Source organism: Callorhinchus milii, unplaced genomic scaffold, assembly GCF_018977255.1.
Source record: "Callorhinchus milii isolate IMCB2004 unplaced genomic scaffold, IMCB_Cmil_1.0 Scaffold17, whole genome shotgun sequence".
NCBI lineage: Eukaryota > Metazoa > Chordata > Chondrichthyes > Chimaeriformes > Callorhinchidae > Callorhinchus > Callorhinchus milii.
The window spans coordinates 10,990,998-11,008,439 of NW_024704758.1; the positions used below are offsets into that span (position 1 = coordinate 10,990,998).

Below are 17,442 nucleotides of genomic sequence, written 5' to 3' on the forward strand. Positions count from 1 at the left end.
AAAGATATTAAAATAGGATTAACATTATTCTTCCAAACTAAAGCAAGAGTTCCCACAGGGCAATGTGAAGCACTTCTGGTTAGAATCACAAACATAAAGCACTTCTGGATATAAATATTGATCATTTGTGCCATCTTAAGTGACAATGAAGAAACTGGCATTCTTCTGCCACTCAAATCAATAGTGCAAGTTTGTACACAAGAGACTGTGCACGTGGGAAAAGATGCACTTGTACCATCCAGTTGTACACCACTTGAACTTTACGGGAAGGAACAAGTTGAGGTTAAGCCTCGTTTTGTGATGTTTGATCAAATGTATTTCAGTTATAGTAGTAATAATAATCCTTGCATTTGATATAGCGGTTTATCACATCTTCGAGACGTCTCAAAGCGCTTCACAGAATATGCTGTAAAGTGAATTGACTGTATATTTTGTGGGCGAAACGCGTCAGCCAATTGCGCACAGCAGTGTCCCATAAACAGTAGTTGTGGATTGAAGTGACCAATTTATTATTATTATTTTTTTCAAGGAATTATGACCCCCGGAAAAGCGATTCACCAATCAACTAATAACTGAGTTCCTATTTACTGCTCGGTAAACAGAGACGTGTGGAGTAAGGAAACTTGCCCAACATTTCGCCCTGCCGATAATCGGACCCAGGTCTCTTGCTTGCAAGGCAAGTGCCCTAACCACTGAGAAACAGGACTCCCAAGTTCAAAGTAAGGCGAACCTAAAGCTATTACAACCTAATAGTGATTAAAAGATGTTCTCATCTCTCATGAGCCTGAACAGAACGATTTTGTCAAGAAAGGCTTGCACTCTTGAGATGGGAGTTTCCTGCAAATGAAAAAAAGATTCACTGCTTTGTGACTTCTAATGATCTGTGGGTCAATTCCACTGCTCTTATTAGTCAAACAATGGAAGGTTAACCCTCAATCTTCACTGCAAGCTGGTAACAATTTCACTGCAAAAGCAGCATTATTCCATTCAATTACACAGCAAGTGAATTGGAACAGTGGAATGTTTTCTGTATAAATCTGAGTTTCTCCACAACAAAGTTCATTTAAAAGGGTTGAGCGGAGAGATGGAAACTGAAAGCAAGAGGGAAAAGGAGCAGATAATATTCTAAAAGGAAAATATGGCCTACTAAATAAAGCACATGTTGCAGGAAGAAACATCTCTCAAGAAGTACCAAATACCAGTTTGGTTATTGACATTTTCAAAGTACATTTGAAATCTTATACCCTTCAGCAGTCAAACAATTAATGTTGGCAACAATTATCGTTACTGAGGTAACTTTCACGTCTCTTACCCTACAGGTTTCTCAGGTAGATTAACCTCCACTGACAACGGACTGAACACCGGAATGCTGATATCATAGCCTTGCCGATAGGTCCAGGTGGAGAAGCCGCCGCCTGCAAGCAGTGCCCTTAAAGGAGTAAAAACAACAAGAATATTACTACCAAGCTTTTCTGGTTGATTTGAGGACATGTTCATGTCTGTGCAGCATTTGACGGAGTGGAGCTATCGCGAGTACGTTTGAAGGAATTTAACTATGCTGAGTGCCAAGGTGATAATGTACTTTATTGCATATATTGTAAATAGAAACTTGGAACAGAAGAGATCTCCCTTCAGGGTAATTGTAGCCAATGACAAGTTTCCAAATCACACAGGCTGTTCTCTGCGATTGATGCATGAAACTCACTCACTCAAGCTAAGCTATTTTACTAGTTATGTCCATCAGCACAAAAGAGTGCAAATTTATATAATCAGTTTACGATACTGTACAAGAGCTATGGATTAGATTGGTAGGATGTTGATCCATCAGTCAGAAAACTAGGAATCATGGGTTTCCATTGAAGATTGAATCTGTGTCTGTGCAGATTGTTCTGATAACTGCTATGTACACTGTTTGAAGCAAAGATTAATGAAGCAATGGAAACTCAACTCTTCTGTAAGTGAGCTATCAGTTTCCGACAGTTGAGATGAGATGCCTCCACGTATCAATTTGCTAACTCAAAAAAATTAATTCTGTGCCAGAGTTGAGAGGTTAAATGAACAGCAACCAAAACCACAAAGAAAACTGTTGTTATCATGTGAGTTGGTTACCAAGAGATGATTAATAGGGATGAGCATAAACATCCAAATGTCTGCAATTAAAATTTTCAAGGGATTGATAATCAGCTCCTTGGCAAGGATACTCTTGTCTAAAACTTGATCACCCATTGAAAAGGCTTTCCCACTTCAGTGTCAACCTCTCCTCAGCTGTGCAATATCTCCCCAGCTCTACTTTCAACTGCACACAAACATCTGCTACATGGTTTTTCCTCTTCCTCCCCCAGATCCGAGCGGGGATCGGTTTCAAACCATGCAATGAAACATTTCCTCAAGACAAATCCAAGTTCGCCAACAGTATTCTTGTTTGAAGAATGAGTCATGAAGACAGTTCAATGATCTGATAAAACAAGCTAGCCTCGACGGAAGACAGTGAACTCAATGACTGCTCCCAATACTGTGCCAGTATAGGCTCAGAAAGTTTCAAGAGACAACTCATCACATTCTAGGGAGGCAGATTGGTTCCTTGCTACAATCAATACTATACCCCTAAGTCTAGACTTCTTTCCTATTCAGTGCTGTAAATTGAGCACTGTAGGCTGCAGTTTCCGAAATTGTGGGACATGGGATTTCGATTTTCAAGTACGTCAGTGTCCGCAGTCCAATCATGTTTATAAGTGAAACCACATAATAGCAAGGCACATTATCATGGGGTTGTCCTGTATCAACATCTAGCACAGAAGCCTGTTCTTCGCAAGTCTTAACTAGGACTAATGTGAAACATTCAGAAGCACTAGTTGTTTAGAGTGAGAGTAATTTCATAATGATCAAGCCAGCTACCAAATCCCGACACTGGCAATTAAAGAAAATGTGAATCCATTCCTCAGACCCTCACAAGGATGTGAAGTAATTTTAGTAAGGACTAGTTACACAAGGTTATCAAAACAAATTGTGCGGACTTAATACTGGAAAGGAAATCTGTCCAAGCTCCTTGAACTGTATATTTATTTGGTAAGTAATGAAAGAACAGGATTTGTTTAGCCTTCTTTGATTAAGGATATTTATGAACTGAAGTCCTATTAATTTTATATTCTGTAACACTTTATAGCTGCTTGGGCCAGTGCTTTTTTTTATTAAAGTGGCATTTGTTAAGGTGCTTCAATGTTTGTCTTTGGGAAATTCTTAGGAAAGGGTACAATAGAGGGAACCTTCTAACATTTCAATCTGGATTCGTTGCTAAATTACTGATCGTTAACTACAGTACATTTTGTGCAAACTTATTCACAAGCAGTTCACCACAAAACATATATAACTCATTGGAGGGGGAGGCGAGAGAAAGAAGTTGTTGAGAATTTTGTGCAAGAGGGGTGAGGAGGAAGGATCAGAGTGTTTGGGGGTGGGTGGGGAGGGGTGAGGAGGATGAGCGAGGGAAAATGATTTTATTGCACAATGATGAACTTGAATTTTTTTAAAAAAAGAACAGAATTGTTCAAGACAGCTGCATTAAGCAGAACAAATGGTGCTGAATCACTATCCTTGGCTCTCGCCTCAAACATTACAACACATCCACTTATATTCCTCTCCCTAAATACAAACACTTTATAACAATGCACACAGGATGAGACAGAGGGAAGAATCTTGCTGCTATTACAACCTGATTTGAAAGAGGTGCCAGTTTCGATCTGCAAATAGAATAGCTAATCATAGACATAAAGCATTTGGACAGGCACAATCAATAGAATGATTGCACAGGTCAGAAACAGAGCCTACGCATTCCTGAGTTCTTATAGCTTCTCATCATAAAAACACTAAGTTAGAACTTCAAACAGTTGAGCAGCAAAGTAGTCAGACCATGTGAACACAGATAAAGCTGTGCCATCATCAAGTGAAGTATTTTTTTTAACACTACCTCTAAAACCAGGAATTCACTTTTACTCACATTTTCAGTTTTAAACCTTCTTAGCAACATGAATGCGCATTATGAACTCCAAATACAACCCCTTGCTATAACAATCTTTCAAGACATTTGTGTAAGAAGCCACCATTGTTAAACTATAAAATGTTTATTTGTGAAAAGGTAGATCACAAAGTGATCCGCCCAAAAATTTTCTTTCAGCTTGTGAAGTGTTTTAAGTGTCTATTCACATAATAAAGATAGAATCTGTCCCACTATTGTTCACAGAATTTATATAAAAATACTGTAATGTCTGATGCATCCAGTAATACTGTAATGTCTGATACTGTACTGTATCCAGTTCATGCTTAATTTTAGTGGAATGAGATTAACAAATACATTTTGTACATTTGATTTTGCACATCATCACGTTGAAAGATCTCAAAGCCCTTCACAGTAATTAGGGTTAAGTGTAGTAACTGTGTCCGTGAGGGTGTTTTTAGTACTTCTTTTAGTACTAGCACTAGCTGTACCTTGTGAGAACATCACTTTCTACCAGTCACTTAGTGGACAAGAAGTGGAATGAAATGCTCAGTTTCATCAAGTGACCTCTTGCCCATTTAATAGATATTTTGGTTGTTACCCACTGAAGATGTTCCTTTTATCTTAAACTGTGGCACACTCTGAAGATGCAACCATAATAATAGAAAATTACTAACAGATGCAATAGCATAGAAACATTCTGTAGACCATTAATCTACTGCAGAACAAACATGTTAAGTACTATACCAGCATATACTGAAAAATGTCTCCAACTTTTGCTTAGAATGAAAATCTGTGTGCATACCACACAGCAATTGTTATAACATTATCATTAAAGTATTGATTTTTTGACTGTGATGAAGGCACTGATCATAAAATAAACCTGACTCCTGAAACAGGTCACATTGACACTGAAAATTGTATCTGGAAACAGTCAAGACTAAATCTGACAGTAAAACCTGACAAGATTACACTTGCAGAACATCATTGGATTTGCAAAGAAACTGTTTTCTTGGAGAATAGAAAAGTCACATTTAGCAAATGTAGGAGTACATCTCAATGCAGCTTCAGGTTGATTATAATCTAAATGTCAGAGCTAAAAACTCTCTTATATGTGTCACCCTACAATTGCTTCAAAATGAGCAAATACATTATAGAAAAGGGTCAGGCTATAAAGTTTGTTAGTAGCTGTGGATTACCAGACCTCAACATTTATCAGCCAGCACATTGATCTGACGTAGTGATAGGAACTTGGGAACAGGAGGAGTCCATTCAGCCCCTCAAGCCTCTTCCGCCATTCTATTAGATTATGGCTGATCTATATCTCAATTCCAATTACCTGCCTGTGCACCATATCCTTGATACCCTTACCTAACAAATATCTATCCATCCCAGTCTTGAAAATTTGAATGGATCCAGCATCCACATCCTTTTGATGGGAAGAGAGTTCCAGATTTCCACTACCCTGACACTACCCCAATGAAGTAGTAAAGGAAAGAAAGGGAAATGTCCCGAGTACAGATAGAATAGGATTTGAATACACAACTTCAATCAGAATCAGAGGAAGCAAAATAAGAAATGACCACATCATTCTGGTCAAACAAAGCAAAGTACCTTTCAAGAACATATTTCTCTGTAATTTTGCCAAAGTTTGTTTTCCCTCTCTGAAAGGATATCAATTCTTCCTTACAGTAAAGTCTCCATGCCAAATGCTAAAACAAAGTTAACAGTATTCCCATCAGAGTAGGTTTCATATCTGCAGTATTGATGTAGAAGGCAGAAATTTAATATTCACATATTTCCCCCCAAAAAATTTGGTTCTCAAGAGTTTGGAGTTGAGATTCTGCCCGCAATGAGACTAAAGGTCAATAATAATAATAATACTCCTTGCGTTTGATGTAGCAAGTAACCAACAGGCTCAATGGCTGGAATGGGTGATTCAATCCGACTGATTTATACCTGGTTTGAGAGTTCTAAGCAACCAAGGACATGAGCAGAATTCCAATATCAGGGGATATCTTTTTTTAAATACTTTATGAACATTGGAATTGGACCATTCAGCCTGTTGAGCCAGTTCCCTCCATTTTTATATCCAACTTCCTTGCCTCTTTTCCACACGTATCTGTCTGACCAGCTGTTATTAAAAAGCCAGTTGAAATGTTCCTTTGAAAGTTCTTGGGCGGTCCAAAGGGATTCTCTGTTGCTCATTGAGTAATTCGAGAAAAAAACTATCCAAAATTCAGTCCTCATAAATCTAACCTCACGGTTTTGGATCAGCACTGTAGCTTTCACTAGTTTCCTCAACCTTAATCCAGTGGACATAACAGTCACAGGCCAAAAAAAATATTAAAACTGAAAAAAATAGTATTTTGTGACCAACGGTAGAATTACAAGCACTTTGTAGTTAATGTAAAGTAAGCGGCAAAGGATGTGGGGATTATAAAGTAAAGCAAAAGTAGCAAAACTTTCTACCAGAGAGGTAGAAAGGTTAGAGTGGCAGTGATCATCAATTGGCTTTGCTCCCTGGCAACACCTTCACAATGGCCTTTATACCAAAGACTACATTTAAAAAATTAAACCTACCCAATAGTCTCCCAATATATATATACCAATATGCTGGAAAAATAAAAAGGTATTTGATATACTCTGGATTTAACAAGTGGCAATGTTCCAAAAACGAGTGTACCATTATTTTTTATGGCCCTGTAAAAATTATGTGTAACATTTAAACTGAATTTCGAAAGAAACCACATGGAACAGTTTAATGACTGGAAAACATTATAAGGTAATACCATGGAGTTTGTTTTACAGTTATAAAATGTAATCCAGATACTGTATTGCAGCTGGGATAAGACCTTATTCAAATGTAAAAAATTCTATATCAAAATTGCTTTAAGGTGGTATCCCATCAGTCATTCTGTGCATGTAATTCAATGCTTGAAATAGATAAGGCAATTTCTACCATGCACATTTTCACCATGTAAGAGCTAAAAATGCATAACCTGCAAATGATTCAGGAGGTTATCACACTCGTATGCTTACTGCCAAGAAAATAGACAATGTCCTTTTTTAGAAATGCCTATCCATTGCAGATAGATTCAAGTGACCATTTGTATCATTTGTATACGGCTCTATAAACTTTATGTTCATCAAATGGAATTTCACAGCGTAGAAATCTCCAGAATTGTTGGCACAAAATATTTTCTGCACCTTAAAAATGTAGTTTTAAGAGCGAAAAACCAAATCATAATTATTCAAAGGGTTTACATACTGAGCCAATGAATACAAAACTAAACCGGTAATAAGAAATCTGTACTAGTCGTTGGTTGGGTTAGAGCTGGAAATTTTGGTCAATAAATAGCAGAAAGCATATTTCTACCTTGGAGAGAGTGCAGCATAGGTTTAAGGAGATACCAGAAATTTAAAAAAATAGAACTATAATGTAGAGCTGAGAGGGAATTGAGGGTGATGTGATTGAGATGTTTAAGTTATGAAGACGTTTCAAATAATCCAACCTGTCAAATTCTTTCTGCTGGTGGGGAATTCGAGGAAAGAAAGCATGAATTCAAGATAATGACGAGAAGTAAAAAGAGAGGTGTAGAAGAACTTCTTCTCTCAAAGGGTTGTCAGAGTACGCAATGATAACAACAAAAACGATTACATTTGTGTAGCGCCTTTCATGTCAGAAGAACGCCTCAAGGCCCTGGACAGTCAAGAGGTTTGTACCCAAGCATACATGTCATGCATTCCTATGTTTTTTCTACAGTCCTTAAAATGCAACTTATAATACTGCCCAATATCATGGGTGAAATGTTCTTTACGTTATCCTTACAGCTAACTTGCTCCAGCCACTATGGTGTCTACGTACAGGACTGTGGTATTCTCTACAAATACATTAACTGGAACTTGCTGCCCTCTTGTGGTCTACAATAAAAAAAATTCCCCAAACATAAAAACATCTAACTTAGTGTTTAAGACGATGATACTTTTACACCATTGTTACCCGTTTCAAATCTTAAAATCCTAGAGCACAAAAGATTATTGTTGCTGCCGAATGGCTGTGTTTAGTCAGACAGCAAATTACATTATTCTGCAGCAAAGTCAATTATTTGATTTTGAGCTACAAGATCAGCGTACACCACACTGGTGGAAAGAGCGACCTTTGAAATACAATTCTAGTACAAATTCTCGCAAATTAAAAACTCCTTTTAAAAATGTTACCATCTCTATCAAGCAGGGAAGCCATTATAATTCTTGTCTTCTTTATATTTTTCCCCCAGAAGAAGTGATTCTGCATTCCCGTTTTTAAAAAAAATAAAGACTTTTTTTTTAAAAACTAGACATAGCGCTTGATTGAAACTTACTTGTCTCGTGGCACATCCAGAGCAGTGTTATAATCGGGAGGGCCACCTGGCAGCATGTTAAACAGTAAATGGTTGATCCCTCGATTCCACCTAAAAACAGATTTTTTTTAAAAAAAGTACACATTTTAGAATACAATTTATTTTAAAACAAAGTAAACTGAAGTGCACAGAGAACAACACAAAGCAGTTGTACATTGCAGTTGTACAAATCAGCTTTGGGAAAAGGTAGCGAGACAGTTACAGGTCGGGGAGCTGAAACGAGCAACATGGGGCTTACATACATACAACTTAATATAATGTTAATCAGGGGAAATGCTTAATGGAGAGCTGGCATTTTAACAATAGGACAAAGAGAGAATTAACCTAGCCTACTCCAAATTAACTTGAAGCAACTAGGCCAAGTGCAGAAATATAGGGTCCAGCAACAGTGTGGCCCACCACCTTCCTGTCGAGATGGTAACCAGTATGAGGAGACCGAAACTTCCATTTAAACTCAGTTTTAAATTCTGAACTGAGAAAGTGGCAACTTGGCAATGACAGCAAGATAACGGAGCAAAGGAAGGAATGTTCAAAAGTTACACAAGTCTATCTTCAGCACGACATAAGGAGCTAGAAACAGCAACAGTACAATTCTCTACCTTCATCCTAATGTCATTAACATGCAGTTTCTCTGCAATACAACAGGATTCTATCCGGAAGAAAATGACATGATACAGTTCCTCCATGGGTTGCACTCGCAAATTTGGAGAAAAACAAAATGACTGAAAAGTTACTATAATCTGTACAGCGACACGATGGGAATACAATGCAAGTTTACAAAGATGCCTTCATAATTGACTGGTTGGTGCACTGGTCGTGATCACACCTTGAAAGGAATCAAGGCATTGAAAGAATGAAAGTCTCAGCTGATTGCAAGGACCAGTGTGAAAATGGGTTGGGGTGGGGGAGTCTCAACCCATTTCCTAGCGAGAATGGGTGGGGACACCACCACAAATTGACAATAATTGGATGCATCTCGTAGAGGCTAAACAGCTCTGGAAACAATTTAAGAAGTTTCCATGCTGAGTATTAACAAGAGACAAGTACACAAAATCATGCGTCGATTTACATCACAGGATTTTTCAGAATAAACGCAAACACTGCAAAAGGGACATGTCCATTGGTGGGGGGGTTGGCTCAGGGAGTAACTGGCATGTGGGATGGCACTGAGCCCTGTGGGACACAAAGGTTCTTAAGCTTAATCTCTGTTCTGGCTGTGCTGAATTTGTTGATCTCAGTTAAGTCAGGAGTGAGAGCGCTACTATTGACCTCCGATCCACAGGCCAGCGAGGAGAGGAACACAAATATAAAGAGCCAGCATTCCTCTGCTGACAGCTATCCAGTGACCTCTGCTGGAAAATCTGTGTGCACTATTTCTGAGATATTACTGTAAACAAAGCTGCCCTTTACTCAATCTTCCTTCACATGAGGGAAAGGGGGACAGAAGGGTATGGGAGGGAGTAAAGAATGGAGTATAAACACCAGCATGGACTGGTTATGCCAAATGGCCTGTTTCCAAGCTGTACATTCTTTGTAATCTTGTCATTTTTGTATGAAACAAATACAATATCGGATGAGCAGTAATTCCTTGCAAACTTGATTGAAACCTATTGAGTTTGTTTTAAATATAAAAATGGACGTTACAAAATCAATTGAATTATTCAGTGTCTTTAATGGCTGTGACTTTGACTGACACACTAAATTGTCAAAATGTGAAATAGGACCAGAAAATTCACAAGTGTTGAATGGAATACACAAAAATTTTAAAAAAGAGCATTTAAAAAGTCAGATCTCAATTTTTTTGCTTACGTTAACAAGAAAAGATTGAATAACTATCTGAATAAGCTGCAAAAACTGAATATGTGAACAAAAACGGCTGCTTGCAACTTACCTGGATAACTGGGCGAGTGCTTGTGCAGTTTCCTTTATCCTGAGGTTATTCTGATTTAGCACATCGAGTGATGGAATAAACAAGCAAGCTCTATTCATGTCATCTGTATAAAAGTCACTTTCTGAAATAGCAGTCAACAATTCATTGTATTCTTTAGATATAGTATTGCTGACCACAGCTCCAAACTCATCAACATATTTCTTCAGTGGATAGATGTACACCTTTATCCTGTTCTTTGGGTTATACCCACATCGGTATACATCAAAGCAAGTGTGCATTCTGCAGCTCAGATCTCCTCGTTCAGGAATAGGGCTGTCTTCTGCAAGTTTGACTTCAGGAACATCATGAATGCTGCGTTTTTCTACTGTCCATTCAGTAGTAGCTTCTATCGTATGTGGCCAGAACTGGAACATTCCTGTGGCCACAAGTCCAAGCAGTACAATTGAAAACAGCGCTATGTAATAAATTCGGTGTTTAGTTTTCATCCTGGGAATAAGGGTAGGGCCCCGGCTGCTGTACTTGTTTGATGCATACATAATGCAATTCCCCTTCCTATGGATTGTGAGAATTAGAAAAATACAAATCGTTAATAAATAATAATAATTATAGCAGTTAGCCTTAAAACTGCAACTATTCTCTCTGCTGCTAAATCAAACTACTCAGCCAGGTTCGTTAGCTGCAAAAACAAAATTGGTATTTGAAACCCACCAAGATATTAAAGCAGAGTTCTGTTGCTGAATTTAGTTCAAAGCACAATATTTTAAGAACAGCTTTAGTTAAACATCTGTTTTAATGTTGCAGTGATTTCCCTTTTTTTAAAAAAATACAAAGGGGAAACAGAGTCATAAAGATTTAGATATTAAAACTAATGAACAAATAGTTATCTTTTACCACCTACTGCTCAGCATCGAGTAACTTTCAATTAGAGAGATTAATTCTGCTGTGCAGTAAAATTAGGATCCTTTAAACGTTCAACCATGCATTTTGATCAATCACCATCATAATCTTTTTTTTAAAAAAGGTAGAACATGTTAAAAACCCAAAAGGCAAGAATGATTCAAATTGTTGTCAAAATAATGCTCATAATCTGCACTGCAATACAGGGTTGACATTTCAAGCTTGTATTAATTTGGAGCAATTCGATTTTGGACATTAAGTACAGTCTATTCAAGTACCATCTGCATCCAATTTGAAAAACATCAATTGCATTTCACATTTTAGGTTGGAAAGGGTTTCTACAGCACTTCATAAATCTGCAAGGACCCTGAAGCGCACCGGGATATAAAAGAACAAGAACATTGTGCAAGAGAAAGCTGTTGCATTACTGGGTGTTTCGGTGACAAGGATGAAATCTGTGCCCAAATAGAAATCAAGGAAGATCTGTAGTTGGGTACAATTGCTTGTTTGTAAGTGTTAAATATCCTCCGTCTTTTTTCTTTTGGAGCATAAAAGCAGCCACTGGCAAATATGAAAATGCTAAAAACTGCTGAGCATTTACGTTGTGAATATTGCTGCCAGCAGTCTGCATTTTCAACTGTAATATAAAACTAGACACGCCAGTCTACTCCCTGTCTTTATTGAAGTGTACCAGGACGGACATTTATAATATGAAGACTTATATGCATGTTTGCACCACGCTGGGACTGAAACCTGCTCAAGCCTGTAGCTGTGTACCACACCTCAAACACTCACTATTCAAATTAACACAGCTGTATACAATTCAACTGAATTGTTCGTCATCTCCCCAGTTTTCCTGGAATTTAAGTGTGCTTTCATGCAAAACATTACACGTATAAAATGCATAACAGTGGTGCACAGCGAGTCGGTAACCACTTTGGGAAAAAGTCACGGCGAGGTTCTCCTTTATAGTAAATGCTGAACTTTGGTCCTACCCTGGGGAAGGGTTGGAGAGAATTTAACCACCACATGTGCTTTGAATAATCTATACTACTCCTAATGACCAGACTACATTGCCAAACAAGCCTGCATGCATTTGAAGTTTTGAACCATGAAGTGCACTTACTCAAATATTATTGATTTTCCTATACAATACTAAAAACATTCAGAGAGAAACAGTGACCTCCCTTCAAACGTCATATTGCAATTCCCACCTTCCTCCCAAAACAACCATCACCAACAAAAAATGATAAACAAATACAATCAACCTAATTTCTTTGCTCAAAAAATAATCTTGCTTAGCTCTGCCCAAAAGGAACCCTCCTGAAATCCTTTGTAATATCATTCTTTTTCAACTTCAGAACCACTTATTGTGAAATAGCATGCACCACACAGGAACATTACAGATCATTTCGTTCAATGTTGCACATAAGCACCGCTCATAGAACTAACCAAGTAAACAGTAGAAGTGGGACGACAAGGCTCCATACAGCAGAAGATGGAGGAAGTCATTTCATTATAGCGGGGATCTCAAACCATATTTTATTAACTGATTTCACAATCCAGACTTCCCTCAGCTTTGTACACAAACAAAAGGCAGAGTTTCTCTCTCGCTCTACATCAGTCAGTGCTGTAGTTATTTTTCATTCTTTTCTTAAAATACAGGCAACCAATGAAACGACTAGGGCTTTTTTCTGTTGCAATGCTTTTCACTTACCCCAAATGACAACCGGAGGAATTGAATCCTATAAACAAATTACACCTTTTCTATCAACCAGGTGTTAGGAAAAGGGGAGAGAAGAGCTGCAAAAGGTCAGATGCTGTGGGAAAAGGAAGAAACAGGAGAGAATCGGAGATAGAGTATGAAAAGCACTAACGGTAGGCACAACACAGAAAGCTATTAGACTTTTTACTTTGCTGAGGTCGAAGAGGTATTCAACCTGGAGGAGGCATGGCCGCTTTTCCAGAATTCATCAGTCAGTGCCACTCACAAACTTTTTATCCTAGCGACATCCAAGCACTGTCAGTCTTGAAGGTTGCTCTCAGGTACGCGCAAACCCCTTGCACAACAGAGAGACGGAGGAAGTCTGCACCCACGATTCCACATGTGGCAAGCTTCTGAGTTGAATCATTCTATTGGGAGTGTTTGCCAAGTCGAGTTCTGGCACAGGAAAGGGGAAGAATTGCAGTACTGATATCCATCGAAGCTGAGGGTTCTATGGGTTTAATACACAACTTTCATATTTTCTCTGTGGCTGCTGGGGGCAAACCGGCTTTTTGCTTTCTCTCACTGGACAACGAAGAGAAGGTCGTGTGCAGAAACACAGCCATGGCGCTACCCCTTGATTAATTTTGTTGTTATTGATTACATTCCATAAGCGGAGGCTCAAACACAGAGCAGCGGGTAGGCCACAGGATAGAGGCAAGAGAATCCCTGCGCGGCTTGATAGCAAAGTCCTCCCAACCTACACCATTAACCCTTTGCAATATTGAACATTGAAACGTATCCACCGAAAGTATTTGATTTTGGATTGTCGCTTCTGGAAACATCCGACCATTCATCCGCAGCCAAAGGCGATCAATACCATTTCCTGGACTCCTCGCAAAAACTCTGGAACAAAACCAGTTTTGTATTGTTCCTCCCCACCCGTTAATTACATGAGTTTCTCTCATTCCTCTCAAGTTCTCCCACACCAGGCAGAATGTGGAAACCAACAAGCGTGCTCCTACTCGACTGCTGAGAAAGCTGCGAGAGTAACCTAGATTGAGTCACACCTGAGTCTGTCTGTCATCGCTGCCTCCACCCAATGTTCCAGCCAGTTTCAGGGACTCAAGGGGACATTGGGTTCAAACCTATGGCCTCTTAAGAAATAAAAATAATCCTCTTCCTAGGATTTGCCACGAGGAATCGTGAAATGGGACTTAAAATGCCCTACCACACACTCAAATTTATAATCCATTGTAAAAAAAATGTACGGCCTTTGAACTTTAGTAACACGTGTATACGTGACGAGGTAAAACAAACTGCAAATGCTGAAAATCAGGAAATCTGAAGAGAAAATGCTGTGAATGCACAGAACGTCAACTGTATCCAAATTGAAAGGCAGGTTCAGGTTTCTGATAAAAAATTTTCAGCAGGATTTAGTCTTTCCCGTTCAGGCGCTAACTAAGCTGCTACGCATTTTCTGAGCCTTGTCATGTTTCATTCAAGTTTCACTGTAGTAACAGGTAAATACAGTATTTGAAACTGAAATTCTATAGTCTAATACATATTGCTTCCCTGATTTACTCCAGGTAAATTAGTCTTAAAGAAAAAGCTTGAAATAAACAAGCAACGTGTAATAAACGAAAGCACGCATATTTTCAAAGCAACAGTTTGTTTTAAAAAAAAGTGTGGTTAATTGTTTGGAAAACAACTCCCATTTCAGCTTTACGTTTATTTCAAAATAATAATAGAGCTGAAGAAGCAAAAAAACTAGCAACAGTATATTAAACAATAGCTGATAAGACACTTCAATCTGAAAAAAAGGGAAATCTACTCATTCTAAGTTCCATGTTGTTTTTAATAATGTTTCTTTTGGCACATTTATCAAATAAAAGCAAATCTGTAGTACTCCGAGGTTGTTAGTGCTCTGGAGTTGTCCCACTTAAGCTTCAGGGTAAAAGTCATATTTGCATCAAACCAGAAATACCAGTATTTATATGAACTCGAGCCCACACAGTTGTTCCCAGTCACAAACTGGGACTATATTCAGTGGAGCAGAGTGCGGGCTACCCACAACCAGAAAATAACAGCACCTAACACTGCTGCAGCCAGTGGAAGTCAGTCTTCCTTCTGCTCTCAGTGGCACCGACTCCCCCAAAATCTGCTCTGTTGATTTGGAAATGTCATCCTCAGCATAAGACGGAGAGGCACAGGCCCAAACGTCCCGGGAGCACCTTTGACTGAATCCGAACATAATCTGGGCTTACACGTCCATTCAACAATGTGGGAATGCTCAATTTTCAAGTTGCCATCCTTCAGAGGGCGACATTAAACTAAAATGCTCATTTCTCGTTCTTCACTCGGGACACTTAAATTCCAATCTCAGTTTAAAATCCAATCTACCCATTGCATTATTTCAAACGTGTTTTTGCTAATATCTAAATTCACCATTCCTCCTCCACGCAGCAACATGGGCGTGTGTGAAGGATGGACCATCCTTTCCCTTGCGAGATGGTTGTGGACTTCTAAGAACTCATCAGTAATCATACACATCTCTGAAGTTACAAAGCTCTTGGATGTCAAGTCTCATCCAGTTTGAAGGTGTCAATATAAAGTAACAGATATAGACTGCTCAGAGGCATGGGGAGAAAACAAACTCTTTATCTTCGTAAAAAAAATGTTTCAATAGCACATACAGAAACATAACATGGCAGTAGAGGTAAGTAGCTCAGTCAAGTTCTGGCTAGTATTTCCAGTCCCATCAGATTATTAAAACATAATAATATTTAATCACATTACATATCAAAAGCATGTGATCATAACATGTAAGTCAGATGTTGTACTTAATCAGGTGTTTAATATTTAACCGTTAATTAGCCATATTACAATAACCATATTAGAATAATTTAATCAGATAAAATAAATCATTGTTGCACTTGATGTTGTGCCTTATCACTTTCTTGAGACGTCTCAAAGTCCTTTGCAGCCTATGTTGTAAAGTATTATATATTATAATCATAACATAATGTTGTATATGATATAATCATCTTATGTATTACAGATATACTACATTATATCTGGACAATTCAGCCAAAAAGTCAATCCTCTTTACAATATATTCTGTGAAGAGCTTCAGACATCTCAACGACATAATAAGGTGCTGTATCAAATGCGAGGATTGCAAGGATTATTATTATTATTATCCATAAAGTAACTACACACACATATATATACATACACATCATTATTATTTAACCAGGTATGATATTTAACCATAGTTACCCGACATGTATAGGGAGGGGGTTAGATATATTGGTCAATCAGAGAAAGAGAGAGTGTGTGATGACAGAGGTTTGAAAGCATATTTTACTGGGACACTCTGCAGCTAATGGGTGTGTGTGTGAGTGAGAGAGTGTGTGTAGAGCCTGGGAGCCCCTGGAACACATACACACACACTACACTCACACACAGACCCTCACACACAGACCCTCACACACACTCTCTCTCACACACACACTACACTCACACACAGACCCTCACACACACAGACCCTCACACACACTACACTCACTCACACAGACCCTCACACACAGACCCTCACACACACAGACCCTCACACACACAGACCCTCACACACACCCTCACACACACACTCACACCCTCACACACACCCTCACACACACAGACCCTCACACACACAGACCCTCACACACACAGACCCTCACACACACAGACCCTCACACACACAGACCCTCACACACACAGACCCTCACACACACAGACCCTCACACACACTCTCTCTCACACACACACACACACAGACCCTCACACACACAGACCCTCACACACACAGACCCTCACACACACAGGACCCTCACACACAGACCCTCACACACACAGACCCTCACACACACAGACCCTCACACACACAGACCCTCACACACACAGACCCTCACACACAGACACACAGACCCTCACACACACAGACCCTCACACACAGACACACAGACCCTCACTCACACACACTCTCACACACACAGACCCTCACACACACAGACCCTCATACACACACACCACAGACCCTCACACACACAGACCCCGGGACAGGGGCAGAGACCCTCACACAGACCCTCACACACACAGACCCTCACACACACAGACCCTCACACAGAGACAGGGGCAGAGTCAGGGGGACGGTACCTCGCAGCAAATCCGCATCTCTCAGCCGCCATCCGCTCCCGGGGCCATGTCCAGCCGTTGGGAGGAACAGCGCCGCCCAATCCACCCGCACCGCAACCCGCACCCGCACCGCAGGCAACCCCGGAAATCAGCGGCCCGGCCCCACACCGCCCGGCCCCGGCCCCGGGCCCGGCCCGCTCCCCCCACAGCGCCCCCTGCGCACAGGCAGCGCAACTGCAGCACCGAGACTTCGGTCACTCAATCCACCACAGTGTGTGGGAGAGCACTGCTGTGTGTGTGTGTGTGGGGGGGGGGTACTGCTCTGTGTGTGGGGGGGGGGTACTGCTCTGTGTGTGTGTGTGTGTGGGGGGGGTGT

At 39.7% G+C, this 17,442-nt stretch overlaps 1 protein-coding gene across 2 annotated transcripts in view; it reads right to left on the bottom strand.

Annotated features, from left to right (window-relative positions):
• Nucleotides 1-17,226, bottom strand: part of ext2 (exostosin glycosyltransferase 2) — a 54,736-nt gene extending 37,510 nt beyond the window's left edge. The window contains exons 1-4 of one of the 2 annotated variants that reach the window (XM_042341372.1): nucleotides 17,088-17,226; nucleotides 10,286-10,837; nucleotides 8,356-8,445; nucleotides 1,313-1,429 (exon numbers count right to left, since the gene is read on the bottom strand). In XM_042341372.1, the coding sequence (XP_042197306.1) occupies nucleotides 1,313-1,429; nucleotides 8,356-8,445; nucleotides 10,286-10,837; nucleotides 17,088-17,119 (791 nt within the window). In that variant the 5' untranslated portion in view covers nucleotides 17,120-17,226. Of the gene's footprint in view, nucleotides 1-1,312; nucleotides 1,430-8,355; nucleotides 8,446-10,285; nucleotides 10,838-12,899; nucleotides 13,003-17,087 lie in introns of those variants that run through there. The other variant, XM_042341373.1, reaches the window with a different exon arrangement.
• Between the last annotated feature and the right edge of the window lie 216 nt (nucleotides 17,227-17,442).